At 38.5% G+C, this 27,835-nt stretch overlaps 1 protein-coding gene across 1 annotated transcript in view; it reads right to left on the bottom strand.

The window, feature by feature from the left end:
• Positions 1-1,647: 1,647 nt before the first annotated feature.
• GABRG3 (gamma-aminobutyric acid type A receptor subunit gamma3) overlaps positions 1,648-27,835 on the bottom strand; it is a 329,193-nt gene continuing 303,005 nt past the window's right edge. The window contains exons 7-10 of the mRNA XM_063340128.1: positions 18,340-18,492; positions 10,204-10,400; positions 8,631-8,660; positions 1,648-5,781 (exon numbers count right to left, since the gene is read on the bottom strand). Coding sequence (XP_063196198.1) covers positions 5,503-5,781; positions 8,631-8,660; positions 10,204-10,400; positions 18,340-18,492 — 659 coding nt within the window. The 3' untranslated portion in view covers positions 1,648-5,502. The remainder of the gene's footprint in view (positions 5,782-8,630; positions 8,661-10,203; positions 10,401-18,339; positions 18,493-27,835) is intronic.

Below are 27,835 nucleotides of genomic sequence, written 5' to 3'. Positions count from 1 at the left end.
TAAAGTTAAGTTTGTAGAAAGGAATACATCATCACAGATCTTGGGTATGTCCCCTGAGGAATATAATCAGATACTAAGTTCTCAAAGTCAGTCACAATCCAAAGTCATTGAAAGCAACAGCTGCTAGGTAAATTGGATGATTAGAACAATATGTATCCCTAATTCAGGACAAAGTCCTAGACAGGGTTATAGGGTGACATATCTCTTTAGGGTATCCACTGTAGGTATGGTGTACAAAAATTTCCTGTTTAACTTGTCAAAGCAATGCAGTTCAAGCAGAGATTATTTTTTTTCTGTTAAAACATCATTTCACTTCAGACATAAAACACAGTTTTGTTCTTAGTATCTAGAAAAGTGTCCTAAATGATGAGGAAAGTAGATTCTCTGTTTGTTTGTTGTCCAGACAAATCATGGATGCCAGGGGAAAAGGCAAAACTATTAAGGCCACTGAGTCTTGAAGGAAGGCCTTCATTTTTCACATATATACTAGAACCCTTCAGGAAGACAATGGGAGGATCTAAAATTAACTCAGGGCTAAAAAAAAAAAGCTCTAAAGGAGAAAGAACCTCACCTTTCAGCTGTGGAAATGCATTCCCAATGCATAGTTTGTTTTTTGCCTATTTTAAACAGTCTTCTGGAAAGTGACACAGATGAGGTAAACATCAGCCTTGAGTCTAAGATCTGCATCTCTTGGTGTAATTAATTTGATGAGTGAAGAAGGAAGGATTCTGCTAAACCGCTGAAATCCCACTGCAGTTTTCTTGCTACTTAGGAATTAAGAAACCTACAGACTGTTTGGTAAAAAAAAAAAAAGAGAAACATCAGAGAAATGCTCAATGTGTAGGTTGAAGAGATCTAGAATATTGGTCACACGCTGTGGTGCTCAGGAAGAACTCCAGCAAGGTCATTGTCCCTCTTTCTAACTCTCAGGACAGGAATAGTATATCCTTCAATATCAAGAAATGCTAAAGGCACTAATGTAAGAGGCACAAAGATTTCACTGTAAGCAAGAAGATAACTTGAAAAAAAATCATCTAATTGTGTAGGGTGCTAAGATTAGGCAATATGGCTTGCCTTTTCTTAATGCTTTATGGAAACCTAGAAAGAGCAGCCAATGAGAAAAGTACAATCTGTTATGGACAGCCTTTAGAAGTTGCAGTGGATGTGGATGTTTTGTTTTATAGCTTAGAAGGTAACACCAACCCTTCACATTGTGAGGCTAATGAAATCTATCTTAAAATGTTAAGCCTCCCTTCCCAGAGAGTCAGCAGTACAGCAACCATGGTCTTTTCAGAGCTGTCTTGCACCTGGAGCATGGGCAGGGCAGAGTCATTTTTCTAGAGGTAAGGTGAAATTCGGTGTAAAAGGAGATAAGCATCCTTCCCTTCATGAAATGACCAAGTAAGGTGAGTTGTAATAAATTCATACAGTGACATGAGGTGCTAGGCTCTAAGACACATTAGGGCTGCAAAAGTGTTTGAGATAGCAAAAGTGTTTGAGATAGCTATCTATCTGAGCTATCTGGCAGGATGCCTCCAGTTCCAGAACTATCATTTCTTATCAGCTAAAGGCTCATGTGACACTGCTGTTCCAGCTGATGAATGTGCAAACCACCAGGTGGATGATTTGGAATTAGCTGTAGGAAGGACTGAATAAGAGGAGTGGGACGGATAAGAACTGCACAGCAAAAAAAAATATAGTTTCTTCCTCCCCTTTTATCTTCACTACTCATTGCTGCCTCTGTGAAGATGGTTCTGGCTTTTTTGACTTTTTTTTAATTGATATGTACAATATACCAATATACAGTTGATAGCTGATGAAGGAGACAAGGAGCATCTAAGAGAGGAAAGGTTATCAAAGTGCCTGAGGTGTTTTAATATACAGCTGTACTTCTTGATTAGAAAGTTACATTAAAATTGTCTGGCATACTTCAGTTCCACATTACTGCTGGACTTGAAGCCAACATAAACTGGCTGCAAGTTTTTATACACTTATTCTTGGAAGAATGCCTGTAAAAGAAGAAGCTGTCAGTATGTTAGGCATCAGAGCCAGAAGAGCCGAGAAGACTGAATTAAGCAGAACAGTATTTTTATACATTCTTAATTGCCTTGAAAATGCTGCCCTCAATGCAGGAAAACACTGTCCATCGACTTTTAATTGAAGAGGGAGAGTAAGAGATTTGACTTTAGATCCTCCTGGGAAAAGTTGGTTATCTAAAAAAAACCCTCACAATCTTTTCTGTAACTTCAAAAAGGAAAGAATGTAATGTGAAGACACTTGATTTTGTGGCTTTACATACATATCCAAATGTGTTCAATTCACTAGTCATTTGGTTTTGCCTTCTTCCATTCCCTTCTCTTCCTTGGAAGGGTAAAAAGAAGTACTAAATAACAAAAATAAGTAGCTGAATAAAGTCCTGAATATGAAATTATGTGATAAGAAAATGTTCTAAAATGCTAAAAGGTGGCTCTTACATTTCTCATGGGACAGTGCCCAAAAGTGTTAATTTTTTTCAATTTGCAAAAGAAGCAAGAGAATATCTGGAGGTTAATGAGGATACTCTCACTATTACAGAAGGATACGGCACATAGATATATGCAGACCACATTACCTAAGTGTCTAGAATAATTGCATTTTGAATGATGCAGAGCCTAGAACACTTATCTTCCCTGATCTCTATGGTTTTTCAGTGGCTGCCAAAGCACAGAGCAGCGAAGCAGAGAGAGTAAACCAAGCAACTAAGACTAAGCAGAGGAATGCATTCTGGAACCTGCCAGCCTGCGGCCGCTCACCTTGCATGTAAATCAATTTTTTGCACATAGTCCCAGATTAGAGTATATTACACAGTAGAATATATCCTCTGCTGTCAATGTAAGAGCAGAAGCCAGTTGTGTCTGCAGATTCTTTCTTGGTTAGGACCATGGAAAAAGGTGGAATGATACGCTTCCAACTTCTGTTCATGAAAGCACTCAAAAAACAGAGGCAGTATGAATGGACTTGGCAGAATCAGTCTTCCAACAAAGAATCTGATGGGATTGCGTGCTTTTAGCAGGAATGGGTAGCAATGAGCAGAAGTGTAAGAAAATCATCTAAAATGGGAACGTTCCACACTTACTCCCAGGACATTCACTCAAGTATGCAATTGCTAAATAAACCTCACTTTAACTGTTCAAGATCTAATAGTGGACAGCATGGCACCTTCTCGTGCCTCATCTGTGTCAATACGCCCACCAAAATCAATTGATTGTGCAGAGGGTTTGCAGGATCAGGCCCTTAAGGGATGACTGATTCCATTCTTTTATTTAGGCTTGAAATATTTCTAGTATTCTTGCAAAATATGGCTGAAGGTGGCTGTTAGAGTAGACTAGTTCATAATTAGAGACCAGGATATCCAACTTCAATTCAATCCCCTTCTAGCACTGCTGAAAATATAACTCCCATCATTAAATAAAATCCATACTTCCAAGTGCAGGGCACAGAGGTTTACAGAGTAATAGATTTTACGGAGTAATTTGCTACTGAGAGTTAGCAAAAACTTCAAGATATATTTTGAAATCAGAAGGTTATCATTGGTTTAGAAGACATCAGATTGGGCAGATTTTGCTGAAAATATGGTTTTGATCCTGCCCCAAAATACTTTTTCTCTGTGCTTCTAATTTGAATTTTGTCAGTCCTTAGAGAAGTGATTTCCCTCCCCCACGTAACCCAGCTCTGTTTCTGATGGTTTAGACAAGTGAAAAACAGAAGAAAGTATTTTGAATAACTACAGTTAACTTTTGTGTTAGTCATTTTTTTCAATTAAAAACTCACTGGAAGCACAGAGCAACAGCAATGACAGACAGTGATGTTTCAAAGAACATGACAGCATTTCTGTTCCTTTAGAATTACCACTGCATTAGGTTTTGCTTGTTTGCAGGCTTTTCCTTCTGAGGAGAAAAGGAACTGCTCTTCAATCACATCTACTACTTATTTTTTTATTGAACGCTGTGTGGAAGAGACACACATTTTTTGAGATGACAAAAAAATTATCAGGTCCTCCAGAAGCAAAAAAAAATAGAATTTTGTTCTTAGGTATGTTTTAACCTTAATCCTTTGTAACCATTTGTCATCCAAAGGGTAGTGAAAAGCCACTGCTATTTAGTTTTGAATCTGTTTTGTTTGCTTAGTAACAATTATTGAGACAGTCTGTAAAAGTTGTGATCTAGTTTAACACTGTAAAACCAGTTTTTGAAAAAATGTGTAGTTTAAGAATTTAATGGTCAAAAGCTTGAAAAATATGAAATAGCTTTTTAGGGTAAAATATAGTTGGTACTTGAGGAAAAAAATGAAAACAACCTTTTCCTACATGTGGCAACTATTCCATGTTTAATCCAAGTGTGACAGTTGAGTTCCCGTAATGCACTAATCAAGTCAAAAGTATTCAGTCTTCATCTCACACCCAGGAAACAACTGCCTTGAGTAAGGACTGCAATATTTAACTTTATGGAAGGAACAAAAAATGTCCTTTGGCACACATGTTTTTCAGTTTTGTAAAATAACTTTAAGAGAAAAAATAAGAATGAGAGCACTTTGTAGTAAATTGCAATCTGAAGAAAGTCACATATTCCTAGTGCTATTATATAGTGATTTTTACTCATGGCCTATCAACTATGATCTGCTACAATAACACAAACAAGCAGGAATCTTGTCCTGCTTTAGAAATCAATGACCATCCTGTATTTAGCCAGTCATAAAAAAGACAGTTAAAAGCTTGAAAAACTTTAGAAGTTACGTCTACAGCTGCCTCAGAGATAGGCAAGTCTTTTATTTATATCAAAATAATAGCTTTCTTACAACTCTGCCTTTTCATCTTAAGTTAAAACCGATATGTGTAGGTAATTGGCTAATTCCATGAATCCCAGACCTTTGCAGAAAGTAACGTCCATGTTTTGATCCCACCAGAGACATTTCTTACTGTATTTTGGTGGTTTCTCTATAGCAAAGAGATCACCAGTGAAATATTTCCCAAAACCTATGGGACATAGCTCAAGCAAGTTTAAATACAAATGAGTGGTTTTGTTGGCTTTGGCTTATTTGCCAGTGCCAGTGTATGTTGCTCTGAGCCTCAGGGATATGGCAGCATTTTGAAGAAAGTATGGGAATGAAGAACAAAAATGACATATTCAACCTTTGCCTGAATTGTGTATAGCTTCTATGCCAAGGGAGAATAGTAGAGATTCTAATATACAATAATTATTCATAAACATCGCTTACACTACAAATTCAGCTGAATTTTGTAAGAATCTTTTCCTTATAATGTATAGCAGTAAGGAGAGAATTCTTCCATGTTTTTCTTTTTCAGGCAATTATATATTAAAATTCTTCATCAGGCTCTGTGGTGGTGAAGGTTAATGTGGCCTTTATAATTTGAGATGAAACTGACCGTGTCCTTCACTTTTTCTGCACTTTCACCATCCCTCCGCAGTGTGAAAACACAGCAGTCTTCACCACGACAGGCAACATTTAAAGATAGAGGTATCCAACCCAGTAGACGAGGTTAAACAGCAGGAAGGATGTAGGAAAAAAGACCCTGGAGTAAGAGTCCAGTTCTAAGATGTCTATGTGAATCCGTCCTCTCCTCCATGAGCCTGATTTACATTCTTCGTAACAACAGAAAAAGCTCTGGCAGTCTTTCCCATCCAGACATTCATAGACGCACGCATCTTCAAATTCTTGCCAATACATGGCATTGTTCAATGTGATGACTGTAGTTGGAGGTCTCATGTCAAGTACAGAATAATTCTGAGGAGAGAAAAAGAAATCAACAGTTTGATAAGATTCTATGGATGATGCAGATTGCAATTAATAATCATGGGAAGAAATCACAGGAGCTGGGGATAATAGGAATTCTAGATTTGGGGACCATCTGTCTTTCCCTCAAAAGATGCCTTTTCAGATGAATTGCCATAGAGAGATTGTGAAGTGGCGAGTTAAATAATTCTAGGTATATTTTCTGCTTGTTTAGCTCAAAGCATATATTTTCTAGTAACCATTTTTTCACACTTAGGAGTTCACTTGCCTGTGCAAACGTTGTGTGCAAGTTGCTTTAAACACTTGCAGCTACTACATTTAAGAGTGTATTCTGAAAAATACGGAAGATGTCCCTCCTCCCCAATTCATTACAGAACAATCTTCACTTGGTATAGCTGCATTCACTGCCTCTTAACTTTACCATGATTTATAAAAACAGGTATGGTCAGCAACAGATAGTGATGATTTCAGTACAGGATTTCAAAATGCCATCCCTAGGCATTTCCCCTTAGTGCTTATCACACTAACCATGCTCAGAAATAGGGCACTTTGATATCATACCTCCTCACAGCACCACTGGTGCCTACAGACTTCTCCTTCTTCAATGTACTCCCTGTTTACACTTTGTCAGCTTTTCTGTCACACCATTTCGTTTTCATGAAAGGTGCTTTCTCACAATAGTCTTCTCTCTCATTAAGTCACTCGTTCCATCCTCACAAATGTCACCTCCTCCACTGGCATCTCTAGGAAAGGTCCCATAAGCTTCGCTGCCTGCCTGCACCGCCCTGACAAAGTAGGCTCCATCCCCGTCAACGCAATTTTCTCCCCCTCGGGGGCCCTTGCTCCTCCTGTGATTGCGCTGAGCATTGCCTTTGCCTGCAGGAGCATGGCGGGTGCACACTAACAAGCTAGTCACACCTCTGCATCATGCCTGCTTCCATTCTGAGGGCTCTCTGGGCTCCTGCTTCCATGCTTGCTGTACAAAATACACAACATTGAAGCTGCTGGGGTGTACCTGAAATTTCTGTACGTGAAACAGATCAGTGATAGGAGTGATGTGCCTCAGAGGAAATTTTTCTTTTTCTCTTGACTTTGTTTTCTTTCTACAAATCCTTTGGTTTGCACATGATAATACTACCCATCTCATTAAAAATGCTGGTCCCTGAGCGAAGAACTCGATGTGGCATCCCTCTGCTTAGACGTTGGCATCTCTAACATAGATAACGACATCTGAAGAACTGCCCTATGATATCCAGACAATTACTTCTAGGACACAAGTCATCACATCATAAGTAGATGGTTAAAATCTCTCAGATGCATTGTGCTGTGGACTGTAAACAGATTTTAGATTGCAAATCTATTTGTTGTGAATTGCTTTATCTGTGAGATTAGACGACACAAATTATGCCCTCATGGTCTTCTCTCTCATTTGTAAAGTTTCAGGTGGCTGGTATCAGAGCTTTACAAAGTGCTGCCACATAGATAAGGTCTAAGATTATTTCACAAGCAACCACTTTTTGACTGTAGCACTTTAGAGAGAAAAACCCTGTAACTAAAGTATACATGGAATTCTTCTATACCACTGTGTCACATACTGTTCATTTCTTGCAGGCCTTTATGAAAAATTCCTACTCAGGGACTGAAATTTTCTATGCCTGGCTACAATATTTATGTTAAAAAGAAGAAAGGTTGTTTTCCATCTCTCCAGACAATTTTGGTAAGTGAAGACAAATAAGTGCCCTGGTTCTACAAAGGAAACTTTCTCATCTATCAATAGCCTGGGGTTTTTTGTTGCTGTGTATCTTTTTCCTTTTTTTTTTTTATTGGAAAAAGGAAAGTGCCACCACACATTCAGTGTGCCTTTTTAAATTCATCTTTCAGAAAACTCTGTCCAGGGAATGACAGTAGTGGCAAGTGTATAAATGCAGTGCTTGCTGTAAGCCACTCATTGTCAATAAGCAGACTTCCAATGTTACATGAACTCTTTAAATAAATCAGAAAACTCATGGAAAAAAAAAATGTGTATAACATTTTTTGTAAAAGGTAAGCTAGTAACATGAAGCTAGCAGCTGTAAATGATAAACTTCAGCATATTCAAACCAAGAAATGCAAAAGCAATGTTTTAGTTCTGTTCCTGTTCTTATTTGCATCTGATATCTTGGAAGCAGGACACGCAACCAGCTGATTAACTTGCCTTCTGCATGCTCTATATTTATATATATTAGAGTATGTATTCCAGTTTCAGATTTCATACAACTTAGAGACACAATTTTGTGCTCAGTTTCAACTTTATTACCGCTGTACATATATAAATAGTTATCTAGAACTTCAGGGAACAGAATTTATTCCATTTATAGATATGATACAACTAACTGTGTTAAACTCGTGTGCCTAAATTATTTGAAAATCGACCTGAAAGCTCGTCAAAGATTTTACAGATATGCATAAAATAATTATTTTCCATGAAATTCAGTTAAAACTCCATATAAGTTTATGCAATAATTTCTGCTTATTACTTCGTTTATAAAATGTAATGAGAAACTGCAGTATTATATGAAGAAGACACACAAAATTTCTGAGGTAAAAGTAACATGCAATATTCTACACTTGACCGTTCTCCCTCCCAAATCATTTGATGTCATTATAGAAAGAGGCAGCTATGTTCCTCTGCCACAACCAAAACCAAACTGGCCTTTCAACAAAAAAGAAAAACAACATTGGTAGGGAAGTCAAGGTAAAGCCCAACATAGCATTACAGCCTTCTTGGGAATTATTGCAAGTAAATGTCAGCCATACATTCATGCCTCCATTTCTCTGACTGAATAAAATAGTTTACTTACCATCACATGACCAAAACTGACATCAGGTAGCTTAAATGAAGATAACAAAAGAATTACTCAGAAGAAAACATACTTATTGCTTCATTGCATCTAATGTTCAATAGCATTCCTTAAACCAAGCTTTTAAATGCATTTGTCCGTAAAACACTTCATGCTGAGTATTCTATATATTCAGAATAATATTCTGCACACTTTAAAACTGCATGAAACCTCAGCAGAATGCACACCTAGTTTCCATCCACTTTAAGTCTTTATTCAACCCATTATACTTATTTATTCTGTGAACAATAGCTAAGTGAGCATTTGTTCTTGTGTTGATTTAAATCTCATCAATGTTGCATGCTTTCCCTCATCTTCATTCACAAGTCTGGAAATACATCATACTCACAAAGATACTCATGACTTTTTCATTTAGTCTTTCTATAGGATGGCAATTTTAGTTTGATCATTAGCAAGTTCATTTTGATTGTCTCATACTTTTCTTTTGGTAACACTCTTTTGCCTTTTGTGTTCAATGCATTTTACAAGAAGCTATTAGAGGTTTAACCGAGTTTTCATTGACTGAGTCTATGGCTTTCTAGCCTTTCTCTAATTCCATATTTGTTTCATCTTTTCCTTCATTAGTTCTTAATTCAATTATTTTCTATAACTCTTCATTCAATTCCTCTTTACCTCATGACCTATTCCCTGAATTTAGCCTTCTCTCTCTTAGTTTCCTCCTTCACAGTTTTCGTATTTGTCGTTGCATTCCTGATTTCAAATGTCCTTATTTCCTCCATTATGCAAAATGGTATCCAACATCTCAAACTACTGATCTCAAACACATAAGATTTTCCACTGATCTTGAGGGGACAATCCACTTCCCCTTCCCTATGTTTACACTGAGATTTTGTTCTCCATTGTACTGCCCCTCTCATTCTTGTAGTCAATTATGGTGTACACCAGGCAATTCTTCCTGCGTGACTGTTTTAATTGATTCCAAATCAACAGCTTTTGTGTGTGTCTGGGTGTTACTCTTGGAAGTGTCTTTTTGGCCAAAAATGCAGCCATGTATAAAAACTTTGCTAGTGACCTCCTCTGTTTTTGTGTTTAGAAACAAGCCCCTTTGTGCACAGGGCTAAAAATAAGTCCTGGTTCCCAGTGGAGACACTAAAATCCCGTTTGTAAAGTTCATAAATATTTCTAGAGCTGTTAAGCCATTAAATAGCAGATGCATTTGAATATACATCGATGTGCGTGCATTTGTATAACAAGCTATGCAATCTCTTTCGGTGGGAGTCCTTTATGACTACCAGCACAGTAACTGGAGGACAAAAGAGGCATAGGCAGGGTTGCTGCCTCATGGTCAGCAGGCTGCTTCTGTTAGGAACAGACATCACTCAACAGGCACATAACTGCTCCTGCTGTTACTGCAGGTAACTATTTTCCATCAGCTTTCAGGGCAGATCACACCACAAACTGGGAAGAGCTCAAAGGAGTGGAATATCATGGGATTACAGGCTGTCGTTGAATGATTCTCTGCTTTCTGAGCTGGACACATGCTAGAAAACAAATTTAAATGCTCCCATCTTACCGACTTTTTCTTCTTAGTACAGTTTGGTTTCCTGCAACTTGAGTAGTAGTTGAGGGTTGCATACTCCATCAGAGCAGCAAAGACAAACAGAAAGCATACAGTCACAAACAAATCCATAGCGGTGACATAGGAGACACGGGGTAATGACTTTCTTGCAATGGTACTCAAAGTTGTCATGGTCAATACTGTGGTGATGCCTGCAGAGAGAAACTCGATTTAATTGTATGCAACATCATTTCTCCATCTTGCAGAAGAATCTTTGGAAAACATACAAAACAATACAAAAAAGAAATCCAAAGGATATCCAACTAATTCATTAATTTCATTTGGTACTATTAAAAAATAATGAAAAACAGCATCAGTAGAGCCAGTAGTATTTTGTAAACCAAGTTTTCCTCAGTTGTTTATATTCATCTTTGCACAAGTGACATTCCCATGTCTCTCAATATGCTTTTCCTCTTCCTTTTTCTGGTCCTAGTTAGGTTGGAGATGGGAGTGAGAGTGGAGATGGGAGTCAGAGAAAAGGAGATAAGGAAGAATTTTTCGAAGAAAAGTATAAAGCGGAAAAGATGCTAAACCAAGAATAAAAAATAAGAAACATAGAAAACAATGAAGGAAACATTGTCTTTTTCACAGCAGCACTACTCTCATGAAAAATTTTGTGTTCAAAAAAAGGCAGGGGGAGGAAGGGAAAGAAAAGAAATTTTCCTGCAAAGTTCTGACCATGAATTTTGAAAATGTATTTTCACACCTCTGCTTCCTTGGGAGTCCTCCACTGCTATTTTCCTTCTGAGTAAGGGAAAACACACTGTCATAAAAGCTTCAGATGTAACCTTAATGGAAATAGCCTTTTTAATTCATACAAAGCATCACATCTTAGATTGATTTAGAAATAATCAATATAATGGGAATTTCTTAGCGTGAAATATCCAGAAACAATAAAACCAGTCGTAGAATGAAATCTGTGGGATGTCAGTTATTTGGCTGCTGGTAACTCATCTCTTCATTCCTGAGGAACAGAAGTCTTTTCTTTCCCACTTTGGACTGATGCTTTTAATAATTTGTTAAGAACTGCAAGCCTTCTGAAAGAAGAAATAAAACTCCTCAATGACTTGGGAAGAAAAAATAAAGCTCTCACTCAAATAAGCCTCAAGAGAGAACCTGCTCTAAAAACAACATAACCATAAGGTAATGTTTCTTTTTATAGTTAAAGTGATATTTTGCAATGGTACATGGTGTTTGAAATGCCAGGGGATGACTGAAATGATGCCTTATAGTAAAATTACTTCCCACAAATGGCACTCTGTAGAGAAAGAACTACCTGTGGGCTACTTTTGACTACTTTCTGTTTATGAAGGAATGCCCATCTCTGATTTGTAGCATTTGATAGAAACTACAGCGACTCACATGAATAACCCTCTTCATTCAAACCATCAGAAAGTCCCTGGAGGAGCCAGAAGGCAGATTATTGCCTGGGCCTCAACTTTCTTCTACGATGAATAATAAATAATTGTATTCCTTAAATATTCACTTCCCAGAAGCAAGCAAGCAAGCAAACAAACAAAAAGTTGCTGAAAAAACACAACTCAATAATCAAGATGAAAGCAATGCTGATAGGAAGTGGGAAATGTGGATTTTGTACATACCTTGGACATCTAAAAGCTATTGGGAAAATACTTCTACTTCCTGCCAACTGTGCCACCTCCCAATATAAGCACATGTGACTGCCATGGACCGGTAACCTCTCCAGACCCTTCAGCAACAGTTCTGTAGCTAGTTAGTGCTTTGAAAAAGCTCCAGAGACAAACTCGATGCTTAGCCATTCATCACAGTAGTCAACTGCAAAGATGTCCAACCGCAAAAGGTGTTGACTCACTAGCCTTGATTTGGCCCTTGCTGACTATAGGTTAATTAGTCTTTCAGTGTGACTGTGACTCAGGCCTTGGGAGTCTTTTTAGAAGAACTTTAGAAGAACTGCATCCAGGCTATGGCATACTCTGCATATGAAATGAAGTTCTTTAACACTTTCTAACCCACATTTAGATTTCTAACACAAATCTGTCTTTTTCAGAGCCACATGTGCATGCACCAACTCTCAAGTTTTTTACTACCTTTAAAAAACTCCTCAAAACCTACCGTCTTCTTCCAGCACAATACACAATGTCTTTTTTACCTGGACTCAAGGGAAAGTTTTTATTTCCCACTGACCGTGTGAAAGGATCTCAGATTACTTTAGGACACTTTTTTATTAATAGGCAAAAAAGAAATAAAATGAAAAAAAAGCTTGCAATGCTCAAAAACTTTTTTTTTTTTGCAAAGGTCTGCAATTTTTCTACTGAATGCTGTATTGACAATGTAATATTTTTCCTCTGTTTTTACTGAAATGGAAGTATAACTTTGAATTATTTGTGATGAGGTATTGTGCAGCTATCTGCAATGACAACCAGCTGCCAAAGTGACTATGGACAGGAAGGCAGAGAAGTGAAAGACAAATTACCATTAGCCTCTGTGCTTATGTATAGAAGTCCTCAACTCAGCCTAAGTGCTATATACGTGCCTTAAGCCTGAATGTGAAATGCCTACTTGAATCATGCTTGAGCCTGTGAAAACCTAGAAGCCCTGGGTGAGAACTAAGCTAAACCAGCCCAGTAAATCATGTTGTAAATGTCTCACTGATAGAGAATCTGGGAGTTTTGGGTGGCTCCAGACTAATTTTAGCTGATTGAAACAAAGTAGGTTCCACTAAATTTATAGACAAAGCAATCAATGGTGTAAGATTTATTTTCGGTTTAAGATATGAATAGTGTCCATCCTCAGTCTCTTTGACAACAAATCACATTTTGCTACCACAATATAAAACCTTTGGGAAAGGAAAGCTTAACGTTATCACAAGTCATCATATTTTCTGGATTATACATCACATTTCAAATTATAGCAAGGGCATGAAACAAGATTGCTGAGCACATAGATGGAAACATCCAAAGGTAAACCAAACATATTTCTACTTTTATTATTTATACAAAATATTTTTATGATATAAAATCCAATAAGAAAGCATCATTCTTCATTTAAGCTGAGGCTTGGACTTGGTTTCCAGCTCACACCATAAACAAGCAATGAGTTTTTGAAATAATAAAAATTCTACCCAGTATATCAATTTTACATCTGACACATCAGCACAAGTTTTAAAATATTAAAATGAGTCATATGAGGGTAAATACAGAGAGAAAACAGAAAGAAGGCGCACCAGATGATATTTATGTATTCCTATACATTTACAAGTTGGAATATACAGATATGCATATATGAATAAAAGGCAGCACCCATTATTTCCAAAGAGGATATCTGGTTTCCCTACCCTTAGCTCATTTTATCTCTCATGCTAAGAAAATTCAGTTTGTTGAGTGGTTTCAAATGCAATAAACTTTGCCAGATGAAACTGTTAAGTCTCCCACGTTGGGGAGGCCCGTATGGTAAAGTACGCTTTGCATCTGTTATCAAAATGCACAGCGCTCTTGAACCATCTATTTCAACAGAATTTTAATATCAGCCAAGAACAGCTTTGAAGTAACCTAGCTTCACAATTTTCAGGTAGACGAGTGTAAGTGGGAGCTTACAAGTTTGTGTATAAATACCGTTTTGTGACATTTATATTCTCTAAGCAAATTCCATACCAAAGATGCTATTTGATAAATCAAAAAGGGCTGTCTGGGACATCAAATGATGCAGGAATACATAATGCATGAGAACTTTTTAACCTTTAGATCATTGGCCTAAACAGTTATATAAAATTATTACTGTTTGAAAGCTGCTTACTGGACAAGAGTATGCAAAGTGAGGTAGCAGGAGCTACCTGTTAGAAACTCTTTGGTCAGTGAGGCTCATTTTTTATTTTCCTAAGGGTATGTTGGGGGAAAGGTGTACTGTTCTTACCCATGTCATCACTTGTTTATAAACTTAATTTCTCCACCTTTCCTGTGTGGCATCTGTTTTGATCACTTGCTTGTGTTTCTAGTCAATGAGCTATAGATGGAATGACAAGGAGAGCAATGTTCAAGTGTTCATTTTTTATTAAACATCATCTGTATCATTTACATCAACACATTGCTGGCCTTGATACCCACTGTATTTTTTTTTAAACTGCAGTTTGAAGTTGCTCTGTAGTAACTGCCTAGTCACATCACATGTTATACCCATTTTGAAAAAGCAGGGGGAAACTGCAGTTTAACTTAATTCCCTTTATCTTCTAAGAAAACAAACTATGCTTTTCCAAATCATAACTTTTTTTCAGACATTTGCTGGCTGCTCTTGACTGTGAACATTGGGAGAAAATAATTTTGATTACTAGAGATAAGCAGAAGCAGCAGAAAGCCTTTTTTTTTTTTTAACTGAATGGAGAGCAGAATAACCTGAGATCAGAAAACACAGAGTTCTCATGCAAAACTCAAATTCTATTCCCAGTTTACCGCTGACTCTTCAGGTGGCCTGGACTGAGTCATGTTACCTCTCCGGGCCTCAGCCCCTCAAAGAACATGTGAAAAAGGGACTATGATTACAAGTTTTTAAAGAGCACTTTGATGCCTCTGTACAGTTCTGCTGAAAATATACTTACAGTCTCATTTTCCCCTCACAGCTAAATACCTGGATTGCATTTATTTTTTCCAGCACAGAAATAGCTTATTACTTAATGTTATTCAGAGAGGAGTAAAACCCATCCTTCATGTAACTGTGAGGAGTTGCCATTAGCTTAGGAAATTACTCATTAATTTCAGAAAGTAAAATATTTCCCTGATGCGAGCCCTTTACATTAATGCTATACTCAGGGCAGGTTTGGTGCACTGAGTTTACAATTCATTTAAAGTAATTAGCAGGAAAATCTCAACGGTTTCCCTTTGGCTGTATTACTCACAATTTCACCATGTGCCACTTTCCAAATGTGGATGTGTGCTGTTGCTCAGACAGATTTATAGGTTGCATTATACAAGCAGACCTACAGTAAACTGGGAACATCTGCTTACCGCATCCCGAGAGTCAACAGGTCATTGCCCTTTTGGGAGCAACAGGGTTCTTTGCATAAAAAGAGGTGACTCATGTATATATTATTTTCTTGTTATTTGACTTTATTTATAAAAACCAATATTTTAGCCCAGCAATTTAATTCTTCATCAGAGTTTTAGGAGTTAGTCACGATAGCCACTGAATATAGCCTTGGAACATCTCATTTTTTGTTCTTACTTCAAATTCATGACCTCAGTATATGAATGCATTTTTTGCCTGAAGTTCCCACTGGCTGAGGGGGTGAGGCAGGGAGAGTCACACTGTTGTGACTAGTGATCTAACCTACTTCTGTGTCTAATTAATTGGCAAACAGAGCTGTGTGGTCTGAGGAACTTCCCTCAAGGACAGGGTACGAACACTGCTTCCAGAAAATTAGTAATGCAAACTCTTGGGTGCCTTTGCTCCCTTTTCTATTAAGCATTATGAAGGATAACCCAAATGGTAGGGTGTGTTTATGCACACACATGGTGCTTCAAACTCCTAGTTAAAAAAGATGGAGTATGGTCAATCTTTTCTTATGTCCACCGAGTCACCCAATTTAAGAAAAAAGGAGATCAGCAGAGAAGTACACTAGAGGTCTGTTTGCCCAGAGAAACTGTAGATGCCCCATCCCTGGAAGTGTTCAAGGCCAGGCTGGATGGGGTTTTGAGCAGCCTGGTCTAGTGGGAGGTGTCTCATGGCAGGGGGGCTGGAACTAGATGATCTTTAAGGTCCCTTCCAACTCTAACCATTCTATGATTCAATTGCTCAATTTTCTGGCCATCAGAAGCAAGTCTACACAGCCATGAACAGGCAGTCATACAGCTGCTCTGTCCTCACCTTTGTATTGTCTTCGTGCTGTCCTGGACTTGGAGGGGGTCACAGAATAACTGTAAGTCTTAGGGTCTGTCGTGTTGCTGGAGCTGCAGTGTAAAGGCACTTTGGCACTCACATGAAGGGAATGAGGACTGAATATTCCCTTCTTGGAAAATAACCTCAGAAAACCGGACACAAATGATGCCACGTGATTTATAATGGTCAGAAGATCTACACTTATTAATTTTACAAACTCCTGGAGCAAATCCAGCAGGTTACGGTCTTGTGCTGACCTCACACAAAATGGGTTTTCATACAGAATTATCTGTAAAGCGTGAACCAGCAATGGCGCTTGCAGTCATCTTATTACAGGTTCTCTGATACTTTTCTTTCTACTGATCCTGTTGCATAGCTCCAAATCCCTGAGCTGCTCTTGGTTTGGAAGGATGCCTTGTCACTCACTAAGAATTACAGTTAATAGAACTCCCCTCAAGGAAGATGCCTAAGGGTTATAGCAGGAATGGCTGGCATATAGCTTCATTGCTTAAATAAAGCTGTGAGTAGTGAGGGAGTTACACCTAGAGGATATTTTTGGTAACGTATGTCTTCTGTCATTCAGCTGAAAGTTACTATAAATCTATTGAAGCATTGAAAGTTTTGGGAGGAAAAATGTTTGTAACCTGGGCCTTGTAACCCTAAATAGATGACCGTAGATTTTTTGTGAGAGAGTGAAGGATTTAGAAAGTGGGATCAGACTTCTGGACACGTTCAAGAGACCTAGCAGCTAAAATCTCGTTCAGTGTGAATGGGCTTCAAAATCTCTTTAGCCCTTCATTTTTATTTTCCTCTTCAGGGCCTTCAGGGGGTCTATGCTAGAAACCACAGCACCCTCAAAACTGGTGGCTGCTTAGATTTATTAGTGCAGGAGAGAGGCAGACAGAAGCAGGACAAGTCATTTTGAACAACCGCTGTATAAAGGTTGCATTGTCAAACAAGGTGTCTTCCTCCTGAGATCAAGTAGAGCACCTCTACATGGTGTTTGAAAGAGAGCTAACATAAATGGATTCACATATAAATATCCATCATTTCTGGTAAAAGCTGTTTAGGGGAGTGGGATACAGACTCGGTTTGTGCAAATGTCCTCTCCTATACTGTGGCTGAACCAAGGCTTGCCAGCACACAGCAGCACTCGGCAGCACCATGCCTGCTGCAGGCTGCCTTCATATGGCCTCCAAGGAGGCTCAACCTGTTTGCATCCCTTGCTCTCCACTCTTTCCTCACAGCAGTATCACCCTCTCGAGCCTGGGGACTCAGTTGCTCCTGTGAATGCTTCCCATCTGATTTCAGTTCAAGAAGTCAGGCAGGTCAATTTTTAATAATTTGTTCTTTCAAACTGAAATGATTTAGAGGGTCCATCTGGTTGACTGGAGATAGTGACAAACTCCAGCAGGAGGACGCAATGAATAACTGGGAATGGTAACCTGTATGCTTGGAAACAGACATGTAAACCTTGACACAGCCTCCCCTTTTTGCTAGACTGGTAGATTTCTGAATCAGTTGGTATTTGCAGCCCTGGCAACCACAGTCTCGGCTAAAATGTTTTTCCTTCAGTTCTGATGTACACCTATCATTGGCTATTATATAGCCCTATGCCCTCAATGCTGGCAAAACCTGCAGGTTTTCCTATAGACATAAGAATAAATGGTCAACGTTTCTAAGTGTATCCTAAAGCACGGTGCCAAAATGCACATGCTGGTCCTGACGTGAATGAGCTGACAAAAAAACCTATACCAGAGTACATCTCCACAAACTATGAAAAATATCTATACACCTAGTGTGGCTCTTAACTTCAAGCATGCAAGCTAAAACACTTTGAATGAGTTAATATTATTATATCCCACCATTTTCTGTATATATAAGACATAATGCCCCATGGGGGAGAGTTTCAGGAGGGAAGGAAACCAGCAGTGCAATTAATTTATTCTTGAAAAATGGCACTAAAATATCATAGTGAGAACAAGGAGACAGACATTAATTTTAGAACATTATGCAAAATAGGTGGCAGTGCCATTCCAAAGGGTCAGCATAGTTTACTTTTAATTACCCTGTTAAGGGCAGAAAACCAAAGGCTTCAGTGATAAGCAGATCTGTGTCTGCAAGATGTGTTAGCGATAATCCACAGCATATAGCTAGTGGTCTCTTTGAAAGGAAGATGATATTTTCAAATGATAGTGTAGGAACTACACCAAAAAAAAGCAGAAAAGGGAATTATTAACAACTTACCTAATGCTGTTCTTGCTGGTGTGGCATCTTTTTTAATCCAAAAGGATACCCAGGAAAGAACAACTGTTAATATACAGGGAATGTACGTTTGAATAGTAAAGTATCCCATTCTTCTACTTAAGTCGAAGTATATAGTCATGACTACATAATCACCTGCAATAATAGCACAGAAAATAAATTGACATTGTGGTGAGACACAGACGATTGTTCATTGGGCTGCTAATTTTTTGAGCTTCATAAAAACACTGTATATGAAATATTTTTTTTGAAACAAACCTTTCCATTCTAATTTCCTGTAGTTTTAGGTCTCTGTGGAAATGTTGACCTATTTGGACAGGAAGAGGTTCTCAGTAATCATTCTGGAGGAGTAAATTTTTGAAAGGCGTCTTGGCTTTCCAGACTTGATATTTCTGAACGGCTCCACGGCCACAAACATGAAGCTACTATCATTCACCAGCTTCTGTAACCATGCCACACAAAATTCCTCCTTCTGCAGGCTGTATCTTCCTTGCCCTAATTTTGTATTTGAGCGGTTTCTGTTATCTTCTTTTGAAATGTGAATCATGGTCTTTATGGCAAGTACAGCATGCACAGGAGTATGTCTTTACATATAAGTCATTTATAGATACTAGAGCCTCAATACCGGTGAGAGAGGTCAGACTGCATCCTTTTAAATGACATATCATTAAAAGTCAAGAGTCTGGTTTTGTCAGCATTCCTCCATTTCAAAGCAGTTGTGGTCACTTGTAGCACCTGTAAACCTTCAGAAGGTGAACTTGGATATAAAGTTTATTATTCTGCTGGATACTAAAAAATCATAAAATCAAGAGCTTAGTAAGAGGCTAGCTTACCTCACGTTATATGATTTTCTTCACAGTATCTCTTCTGCTAACCCTTGTGACTCTACAGGGGATAATAATCTGTCCCTCTCTCTCTACTCAATGGAGGCTACCGACCTTATCACCTCCCTCCTTGCTAACAGCTCCCTCAGCTTCCTAGATTTAAACTATCCTTTTCTCTCAGACCGTCACAGTGATTAACAATAATGAAACTGAACTGAGACCAATTTCTGTACTTTGCTTGAAGTATGTTGCTTTCATTTCAGATGTGAAGAAGAGTTTATATGCCTGAGAACTTTTAAGGGGTTTTGTCTGAGTACTTCAGACTTGACCTAATAAATTATATTGCTTCTTGTTACAAACCTTGGCTTTCTAGAATACGATATTTGCAGAGTGCATCATTTGCAATAGGTAGGAAGTATGCCCTGTTACAGCAAAACATTGGAAGACTGAGGATATTTGTAGCACAGAGGGACTAATCCCCCAAGGAACGTACACACTACTCACCCAAGCAGAGGCATAGTGGGTTTATAAGGAGCTCAGACAAATTAAAGCCTAATCTTCTAGTAACAGAGAGCATATGAACAAAAGCATTTAATACAGTTGATATTTTGACTATAGCTAAATATTACTTAGAAAAGAAATTAATTCAGTAAGAATAACTTTCACCCAAAAGAATCCCTGATAGCCACTACAAAATGAGTGAACTACCATAGCCTACAAAGTCAAAGGTAAATAAAAATCTGAGAGTGGGATCTGGGGAAAGAAACCAAGAACAATGAGTCAAAAGGAAAACTGTCTACATGCTAAGTACATCAGTTTGATATAGATATATTTGAAAGAGGTTGATCAGCCTGTGGATGCTTCCATCATGCCTCTGTTAGATGAATATGTACATTTTCAAGAGTACTGTGCCAGTAAAAAGCGCGTGACCCGAAGAAGTTGGACAGTCATTTCAGAAGCCTCATGTATTTGGCATTGAGGGGCAGAGCTTTAACGAAAGAGCTCACTGCTGTTACAAGAAGGAAATATTGCAGTACAACATGACACAGTGAGCCTTGTGCATTGTTCACCGGCTAAGGGTTATTTTCATTCCACTAATATCCAGCACTTTTCCCCGTGCAGGGAATGGCACCAGGGAACTGATGTGGGTTAGTAACCACTGGTTCTTCTGGCTTATTGTTAGACTGCATCAGCTCCTTAGCCTGGTTTGCTGCCTCAAACAAAAATTTACACCACAGCAACTGAGGTCATTTAATAGAAAAGAGGTGTAAGGAGTCAGAGGCTGTGTAAACCAATGCCTCTACTGACAGGAACCAACACAAGAACCATGGAGAAAAAAAAATGGTAATGTTTTATACATTGTCAAGGTAGAAGGATGAGCCAAAAAGGAAATCAAAGACTCTATAGGAAATGTGCCAAGCCTTTACCTTTCCCTTATTCAGTTACTCTATCTAGTACTGCACGTCTATGGATAAGTTGCTTGAGAATGGTATAAAGCAGAGCAATCTGCAGACTTCTCATTGTGCACAATGATACGTGACACACACAATTCAAGTACACACACAGGTCACTGCTGCTCTGCACAGTATGATCGTGATACCCAGCACAGCAAATGAGAGTTGGGCTAGATACTGGACAGTAAGATTCTGGGAAAGTAAGGCAGAGTCCCTGCTTCCAAGGTCTCTGACTGAAATAAACCTGATAAACTGAGAGTGGGAGAGAACTATGGTGCATTTCAGCTGTTTTGCAGACAGGAATTCAGGCAGAGATTAAATGATATAGAGAGTACATCATCATTTGTTCGACTGCCGGGTGAATATGAGCCAGCAGTGTGCCCAGGTGGACAAGAAGGCCAACAGCATCCTGGCCTGTATCAGGAACAGTGTGGCCAGCAGGACTAGGGAAGTGAACGGCCCCCTGTACTCAGCACTGGTGAGGCCCTGCCTCGAGTACTGTGTCCAATTTTGGGCCCCTCACCACAAAAAAGACATTGAGGTGCTGGAGCAGGTCCAGAGAAGGGCAACGAAGCTGGTGAGGAGTCTGGAGCACAAGTCTTACGAGGAGCGGTTGAGGGAGCTGGGTTTGTTTAGCCTGGAGAAAAGGAGGCTGAAGGCGAGACCTTATCGCTCTCTACAGCTATCTGAAAGGAGGGTGTAGAGAGGTAGGGGTTGGTCTCTTCTCCCAAGTTACAAGCGATAGGACAAGAGGAAATGGCTTCAAATTGCACCAGGGGAGCTTTAAATTGGATATTAGGAGAAATCTTTACACTGAAAGGGTTATTAAGCATTGGAACAGGCTGCCCAGGGAAGTGGTTGAGTCACCATCCCTGGAGGTATTTAAAAGATGGGTAGCCATAGTGCTTAGAGATATGGTTTAGTGATGTTTTTTGTCAGAGTTAGGTTGATGGTTGGACTAGATGATCTGAAAGGTCCCTTCCAACCTAAGCGATTCTATGATTCTATGATTCTATCACATTTGGTCACAAACTGATTCAGTATCTTTCAGACAGGATCCATTTGCCTTTAGACATCTAGAAGGTAAATTCTATGGATGACCTGCACAGTGTGCCTCCTTTCTATACTTAATGAAGAGAAATTGGCACTTTTAGTATATGGTTTGTCTAATCTGTTTTAAAGGTATAGTAGAAGAAGGTTCCTGAAACATTTCTATTTCTCTCCCGTGACTAAAAAATGAGAGCGATTCACTCAGATGTGGACAAAGACATTGTAGACACTTGCAGATGATCCAAGGAGTCAATCACACCCCTTGATTCCATGGTGAAAGCTAAATTGGGCTACTTCTATGAGGGTGCTAAGGTTATCCTAGATGAATATAATAACTTTCTTAACCTTTCAAAGGCTATTTTAGTTATTTTTCACCTTTGTTTCATTGCTAAACTTGTTGCCTTCATCCTTGAGGACATGCACAACTCCTTCTCTGTTTGCTCCTCCACCTTCCTCCCTCCCTCCCTCCCTCCCTCCCTCCCTCCCTCCCTCCCTCCCTCCCTTCCTTCCTTCCTTCCTTCCTTCCTTCCTTCCTTCCTTCCTTCCTTCCTTCCTTCCTTCCTTCCTTCCTTCCTTCCTTCCTTCCTTCCTTCCTTCCTTCCTTCCTTCCTCCCTCCCTCCCTTCCTCCCTCCCTCCCTTCCTCCCTCCATCCTTCCTTCCTTCCTCCTTTCCTTTCTTCTCTTGCTGTTTTTTAGAACAGAACTTTACATCTTCTCTACATAACATCCTTCCAGCAAGTTAAATAAAGGAACTGTGACTTGGTCAAATCTTACAAGGAGCTGCAAATTCACAAGTATCCAAGAAAGGCCTATAGATGTCTAAGAAATACCCAATGAAAATGAAATTCTAGAATAGTGAGTGGCTGCATTCATTTAGCCACTAATCTAATTTCTTGTCTGAGATCCATACAAAAATTCTCACGATGAAGAAGGCAGACCCAGTCATGCAGGCAGCAGCTGTGCACATGGACTTTTATACTGTGCCCTCTGTGCTCTGCTCTTAAGTTACGGGGACACAAGGATAGATAATATGCCAGGAGACTGGGAGAACAATTTGGTTCAGTGGAATTACTGATGCAAAGTGGAAGTAAGAGGAGAGTTTGCTGGTTCTCCTCCAGTACTCTGACCATGCTTAGAAAGGATGGAGCTCAGAGACGATGAATGCTGATGACAATGCTTAGTAGAAGGTGGAAATTGCCACTGCTGAATGCAGAGCCCCAACTGGAAGCACCAATGTTGTGACTGCTGTCAAAGGCAAGCATGTTTCTGTACAACATGTACTGAATGCATTTTTTTAATAGCTACAGTAAATTACAATTATCAACTAAATTATCACTTCAGTTCTTCTATCCTCAGCTAAGTCAACTTCTGTTGAGATTCCTGAATTATCTCTTTGCATACAGAAGAGCCAGCATGGATGTGCTATGGCTACTTTCCTCATTGAACTACTCCAAACTGCATTATTAGTATTATTATTATCTAAATTACTCCTTCCAGAAGTAATTATTCTCTATGTATCTAAAAGCACTTGTCTGCAGCTTAAAGGAAAGTTGCCACGGTATGTACATTTCTGACTTTCTCTATACACACAAAATAATTTATACGAAGAAATTCTCCTCTCTTCTAAAAGACTTGACCTACAATTCATTCTGTATGTCCTGCAGGCATGAGTAACCCAAAGAAGAGAAAAAGCTTTCAAGAACCCTGCACAGTGACTCCCTGCTCCTTTGTCAGCCTTCCGAGCTCCACCTGCCATTACTGCCACCGCTAGAAGAGGAGCTGGGGCTGATTGTGTGACAAGGCCCTGCAGTGCAGGCAAGATGGGAAAAACCGCCTTCCAAACTTCATATCATTAAATCTATGTACTTCGTTTAAAAGTAATCACATGGTGATTGCCTAGTGAGGGACCACTGCAACAGCTAATGCCAAAAAAAAAAAATTTAAAACCTGTAGAGGACTTTTCCTTTTTAACAGATTAAATAATTTCCCAGGAAGGAAAACTAAGTTTTAACTGAACCATCAGACCATCAGTTCACTGAAATAATGGAAATTACCTTGAGGCAAAATAGTGCCTGACCAGTTTTCTATAATGAGAGCAAAAGATGCTCCTTGAGGCAGTAAATCTGGAGTAATAGGAATAGTGTAGCAATACTTCCCATGAAACCAAGATGACTGCTGTCTGTGACCCATAGGACTTACATTAGCTTAAGTTTCTAGTTTGAAAGTAGGACACTATTTAGAACAATAATGATTTTTAAAGGAATAACTGCTGCGGATTTTAATGAACAGTGCTAATCTATAGTCTATTTCGTTTGTCTTTTGAGGACAAAGGGCATGGTTGACTGAATTGCCAGAATTTTGCCTACATTGCACCAAGAACAACTCCCTTAGGTGTTGTTTAAGAGGTGAAATGTTTAAGCAGAATGCAATTTGTTATTTGATTTTAAGAAAATCTTTTAAAAATATAAAATTATATACTGTAAATCATTTATTTACTCAGATCATGCTGTACTATCTTATTACACATTTTCGTTTATTCTCTCATTATACTCTGAGGTTAATAAGTGTTACAATTCCAATTATCTTACAAAAAAATTAAACAAAGAGTGACTTTACAAAGACTGCAATATGAAACCACAGTGCATATGCAGAGCAATTTCAGCATGTGAGTGAAGGTTACACACTAATTGTTCATCACCAGAACTGCAGAATAATGAGGAGCGGCAGAGTTTATCCGTGTTGTTACGAGAGTTTGATTACAGAAAAAAGTCCTAGTCGTTAGAATGAGAACTCCCACAGTGTGTCACAAGTATTACTTTGTTGATTAGCGAGACCACAGAGTACACTGAGGTATCTTCCTTATTATCTTAACAAATTAAATTTACTTAATAGTGAGCAAACTAAATTTCTGATCTTCAGTGCTTTTTTTTTCTAAATTTTATTTTTATTTGGAAGCCAAGAAAAGATCCTATTTAATCCTGCTATTCGCTCTTCATTTCCCTCTAACCTGTTTTCTGATCTTTGCTTCCCAAAGCTTCATTTTTTCTTTCCTGAACTAGGTTTCTCTGTTTTCTTAGTAAGCTGAAAATTTTCTACTGGTTTGGCCACTGCCTATCAGTCATCCAGGATGCTGTCCTTACATCATAAATGCTTTCATTTACGGACATTTATCAGGGTAGAACTGTAATATTTGAGAACAAACTAGCTCAAGCAGGAGACCACTCCTGTTGCTGAATACATTGGTCAGACAGCTGCCGAATAAAACCATTGGAAAAACAAATATTCATCAACATGATTACGTACAGAAGTTTTTGCAAAATGCGCACAAGAGGTTTTTTGGAAATGATGCATGCTATCGTGGGAGTGCTGGTGTGAATTGAGGATGTGCAAGTTTCAAGTTCAAGTGACGGTTTCAGGTTCCAGATTTTCCACTAACTGGAAAGAATATTCTCAGCTCAGAACCAGGCAGAAACAGAGACTGTGGTACGAAACCCAACCCTGCTTCATTCAGAGTAGAAATTTTCTTCAAAATCACACAGAAGAGTCATGTGAACTAGGTCTTTTCACATCCCAAGCCATCATCCTAACTCCTCAGGGACATGCCCAGTGGAAGTTCAAGCTATCTTCTTACCAGCATTACTAAAATGAAAACAGGTGGATCATGATTTCTTAAAGTACACTGCCTATTACTAACACTTCAGCAGCTGGTGTGTCTACAGAGCTGGTATCCCATCCTAACATGACTTGGTCTCCAGCCACATATGAAGGAGGTTTGAACTTTGGAAGATCCAAAAACTAGGCAAAATGGTAGAAGAAACAGCTGAATGACCTCACAGGTGGTTATGACTCCAAAAGGAGTTATTATTAAAACAGAAAAGACAAGGGGGAAAACAGGATTTTGCACTTCTCTTGAAGAGAAATGTAGAAGGAATGAGAGTCACGAAAGTATCTTCTTCATCATCTTTATAAACAATGAAGAAATGCTGAGGACTGATTGCAGTCTTATTCTGACTCCTCCAAAATGTGTGAATCAGCATGAATCAACAGTTTTCACTTCCAGGAACAATCTTTGCTCCATAGCACTCTAGGACAAATGCTTCCAAGCCAAAAGGAAGAACAAAATGATTGAGGTCATGCTGTCACTTAAGGGCTTGCCTTAGATTCCCTTATGCTGCTTTGACATTTAGGTATCTTCATGGTGATACCTAGCAACCAAGATACCGTGGATGGTATTTGCACCTCATCCCAAATAAACTGAGTGTTCTTGGAGTGGTTACAGGCACTCGTTACATACATCATTTCTGCATAAGCTGCATGTTTAATCACACAAGAAAGGCATACAGGTCTTCAGAGGTGTCATTTTTATACGTATTGCCATAGTAGCTGTGAGATGCCCAGTCACAGGCATGGATCTTATATAATAGACATTGAACAAACAGAGAACAAAAAAGCTTCCTGTGTCCAAACATCTCTGTTTTTGAATTCATAATTGCCTTTGGCATTATCAGGGTGTGTCTGTGTGTGTGTGTGCCTGTACAAGTACAGTCTAGCCCAGATTTGGCTTTCAGCACTTACACTTGAAAAGCAAATTTTCCACAAATGCATGCACACCATGAGTGACAAATCATTGCTTAAGTTTCCCATTATCATAAACAAATTACTATACCAGTATACAGTGAAAAAAAAAGAAACACAATGCCAACAGCATTGTTTGTGCTTGTAGAAATCATGTTCAATTATAAGTATATACATATTCATAAGAATGCATAATAAAAATCAAATATTGACAGAGCAGAGTGTGAAAAGCAAAGACCAGATCCCAGGCTGTCTGAAGGCAACAGATTTTTTAAAGTCAAGTAAGACCAAGACTTTGTCCTAACTGATTTATCAGAACCGAAAGACATTAAGTTGTGGGTTTTTTTTTTCTTGTGTAATAACAAGAGGAATATAATATTGAGGAACACATTTTTACTTCAAGCTATAAATTTTTTTCATCACCCTCAAAAAATTTGCATTTTTTCTGCTTGTTCTTCCTTAGATAGTGAACTTTCATTTTCTTTGATGCAAGCAGCATTTTCAAAAGATTTTTATGAAATTACAGGTTTATTAAATGAGCTATCGCCTGCTTTTAGAAGTTAATGACTATGTTGCCAGCACGTGAAGTTATTTCATCCTCTAATTTTTGCATTTAGTATTAAATCTGGAAAACCTATGAATTTGTTCAAAGATCTAATTCCTCTGTATTGTTTTTTTTTTCCCCCGGAATTATTGGCATACACCAGTTGTGTACTAGAACTTTTTATGAAGAACAGAAATTAAATAAATAAAATAACCATTTTTTGACATTTAAATTCTTTTTGTCATTTGAAACCTACTAGTCAATACTGCTTGTACCCTAACCAATTCATTACATGCCATACTAGCACTTTCAAAACCAGCTACTTTTGATTCAACTGTAATCATTTCAGTGTCTGTAGCCGTAGCCCATGTCTTCTGTTAAGTGTCTGGAGTGCTTTGAATGCACTCGGGAGATGGATCAGTGTCCATGAACACAACTGAGGTACAAAGTTAATTATAAAAACACGAAATTGGCAAAAAAAATAATTATAGTGTTTGGTGGCATGATCAAGAATGTTTTATTTATTTGTACACTTACGTATTTATATACTTACACAAGCTGTGCTGCCAAATACACCTGTATATATAGGTGTATATTATACTCTCCTCCAACAAAAGCTATGTGAAGCTATGGCTTCTTACTCATCTATGCGGTATTACAAGCATCAGAATTGCTCTCAAGCTGTTCAAGCCTATTATCTTTAGGCATAATGACAGTTTTGTTTTACAAGATGAAGTATCATTTTGTGTGTTCTTTCAAATAGCGTACTAATGAAAACCATTTGGCTGTTGCAATGTACAAGTAATATTGGAAAATCCTCCAAAAAATGCAGTTTCATCAAGCCACATAATGGGTATAAAAATGTATAATACCATAAGCAAGACTTCGATCCATGATTACTAGTCCAGTTCAATTTCTGCCTTAACAGTAGAAAAGTTACCCACATAATGTCCATTTGCATTCATGCATCAATCTGAGAGAAAATCAATATACAAATATGGTGTAGCATGCATGATCCATTACTCACTATT

The sequence above is a fragment of the Chroicocephalus ridibundus genome, chromosome 1, assembly GCF_963924245.1.
Source record: "Chroicocephalus ridibundus chromosome 1, bChrRid1.1, whole genome shotgun sequence".
NCBI lineage: Eukaryota > Metazoa > Chordata > Aves > Charadriiformes > Laridae > Chroicocephalus > Chroicocephalus ridibundus.
Note: the sequence above shows the minus strand (reverse complement) of the source record. Positions and strands in the feature narration are given on the sequence as shown.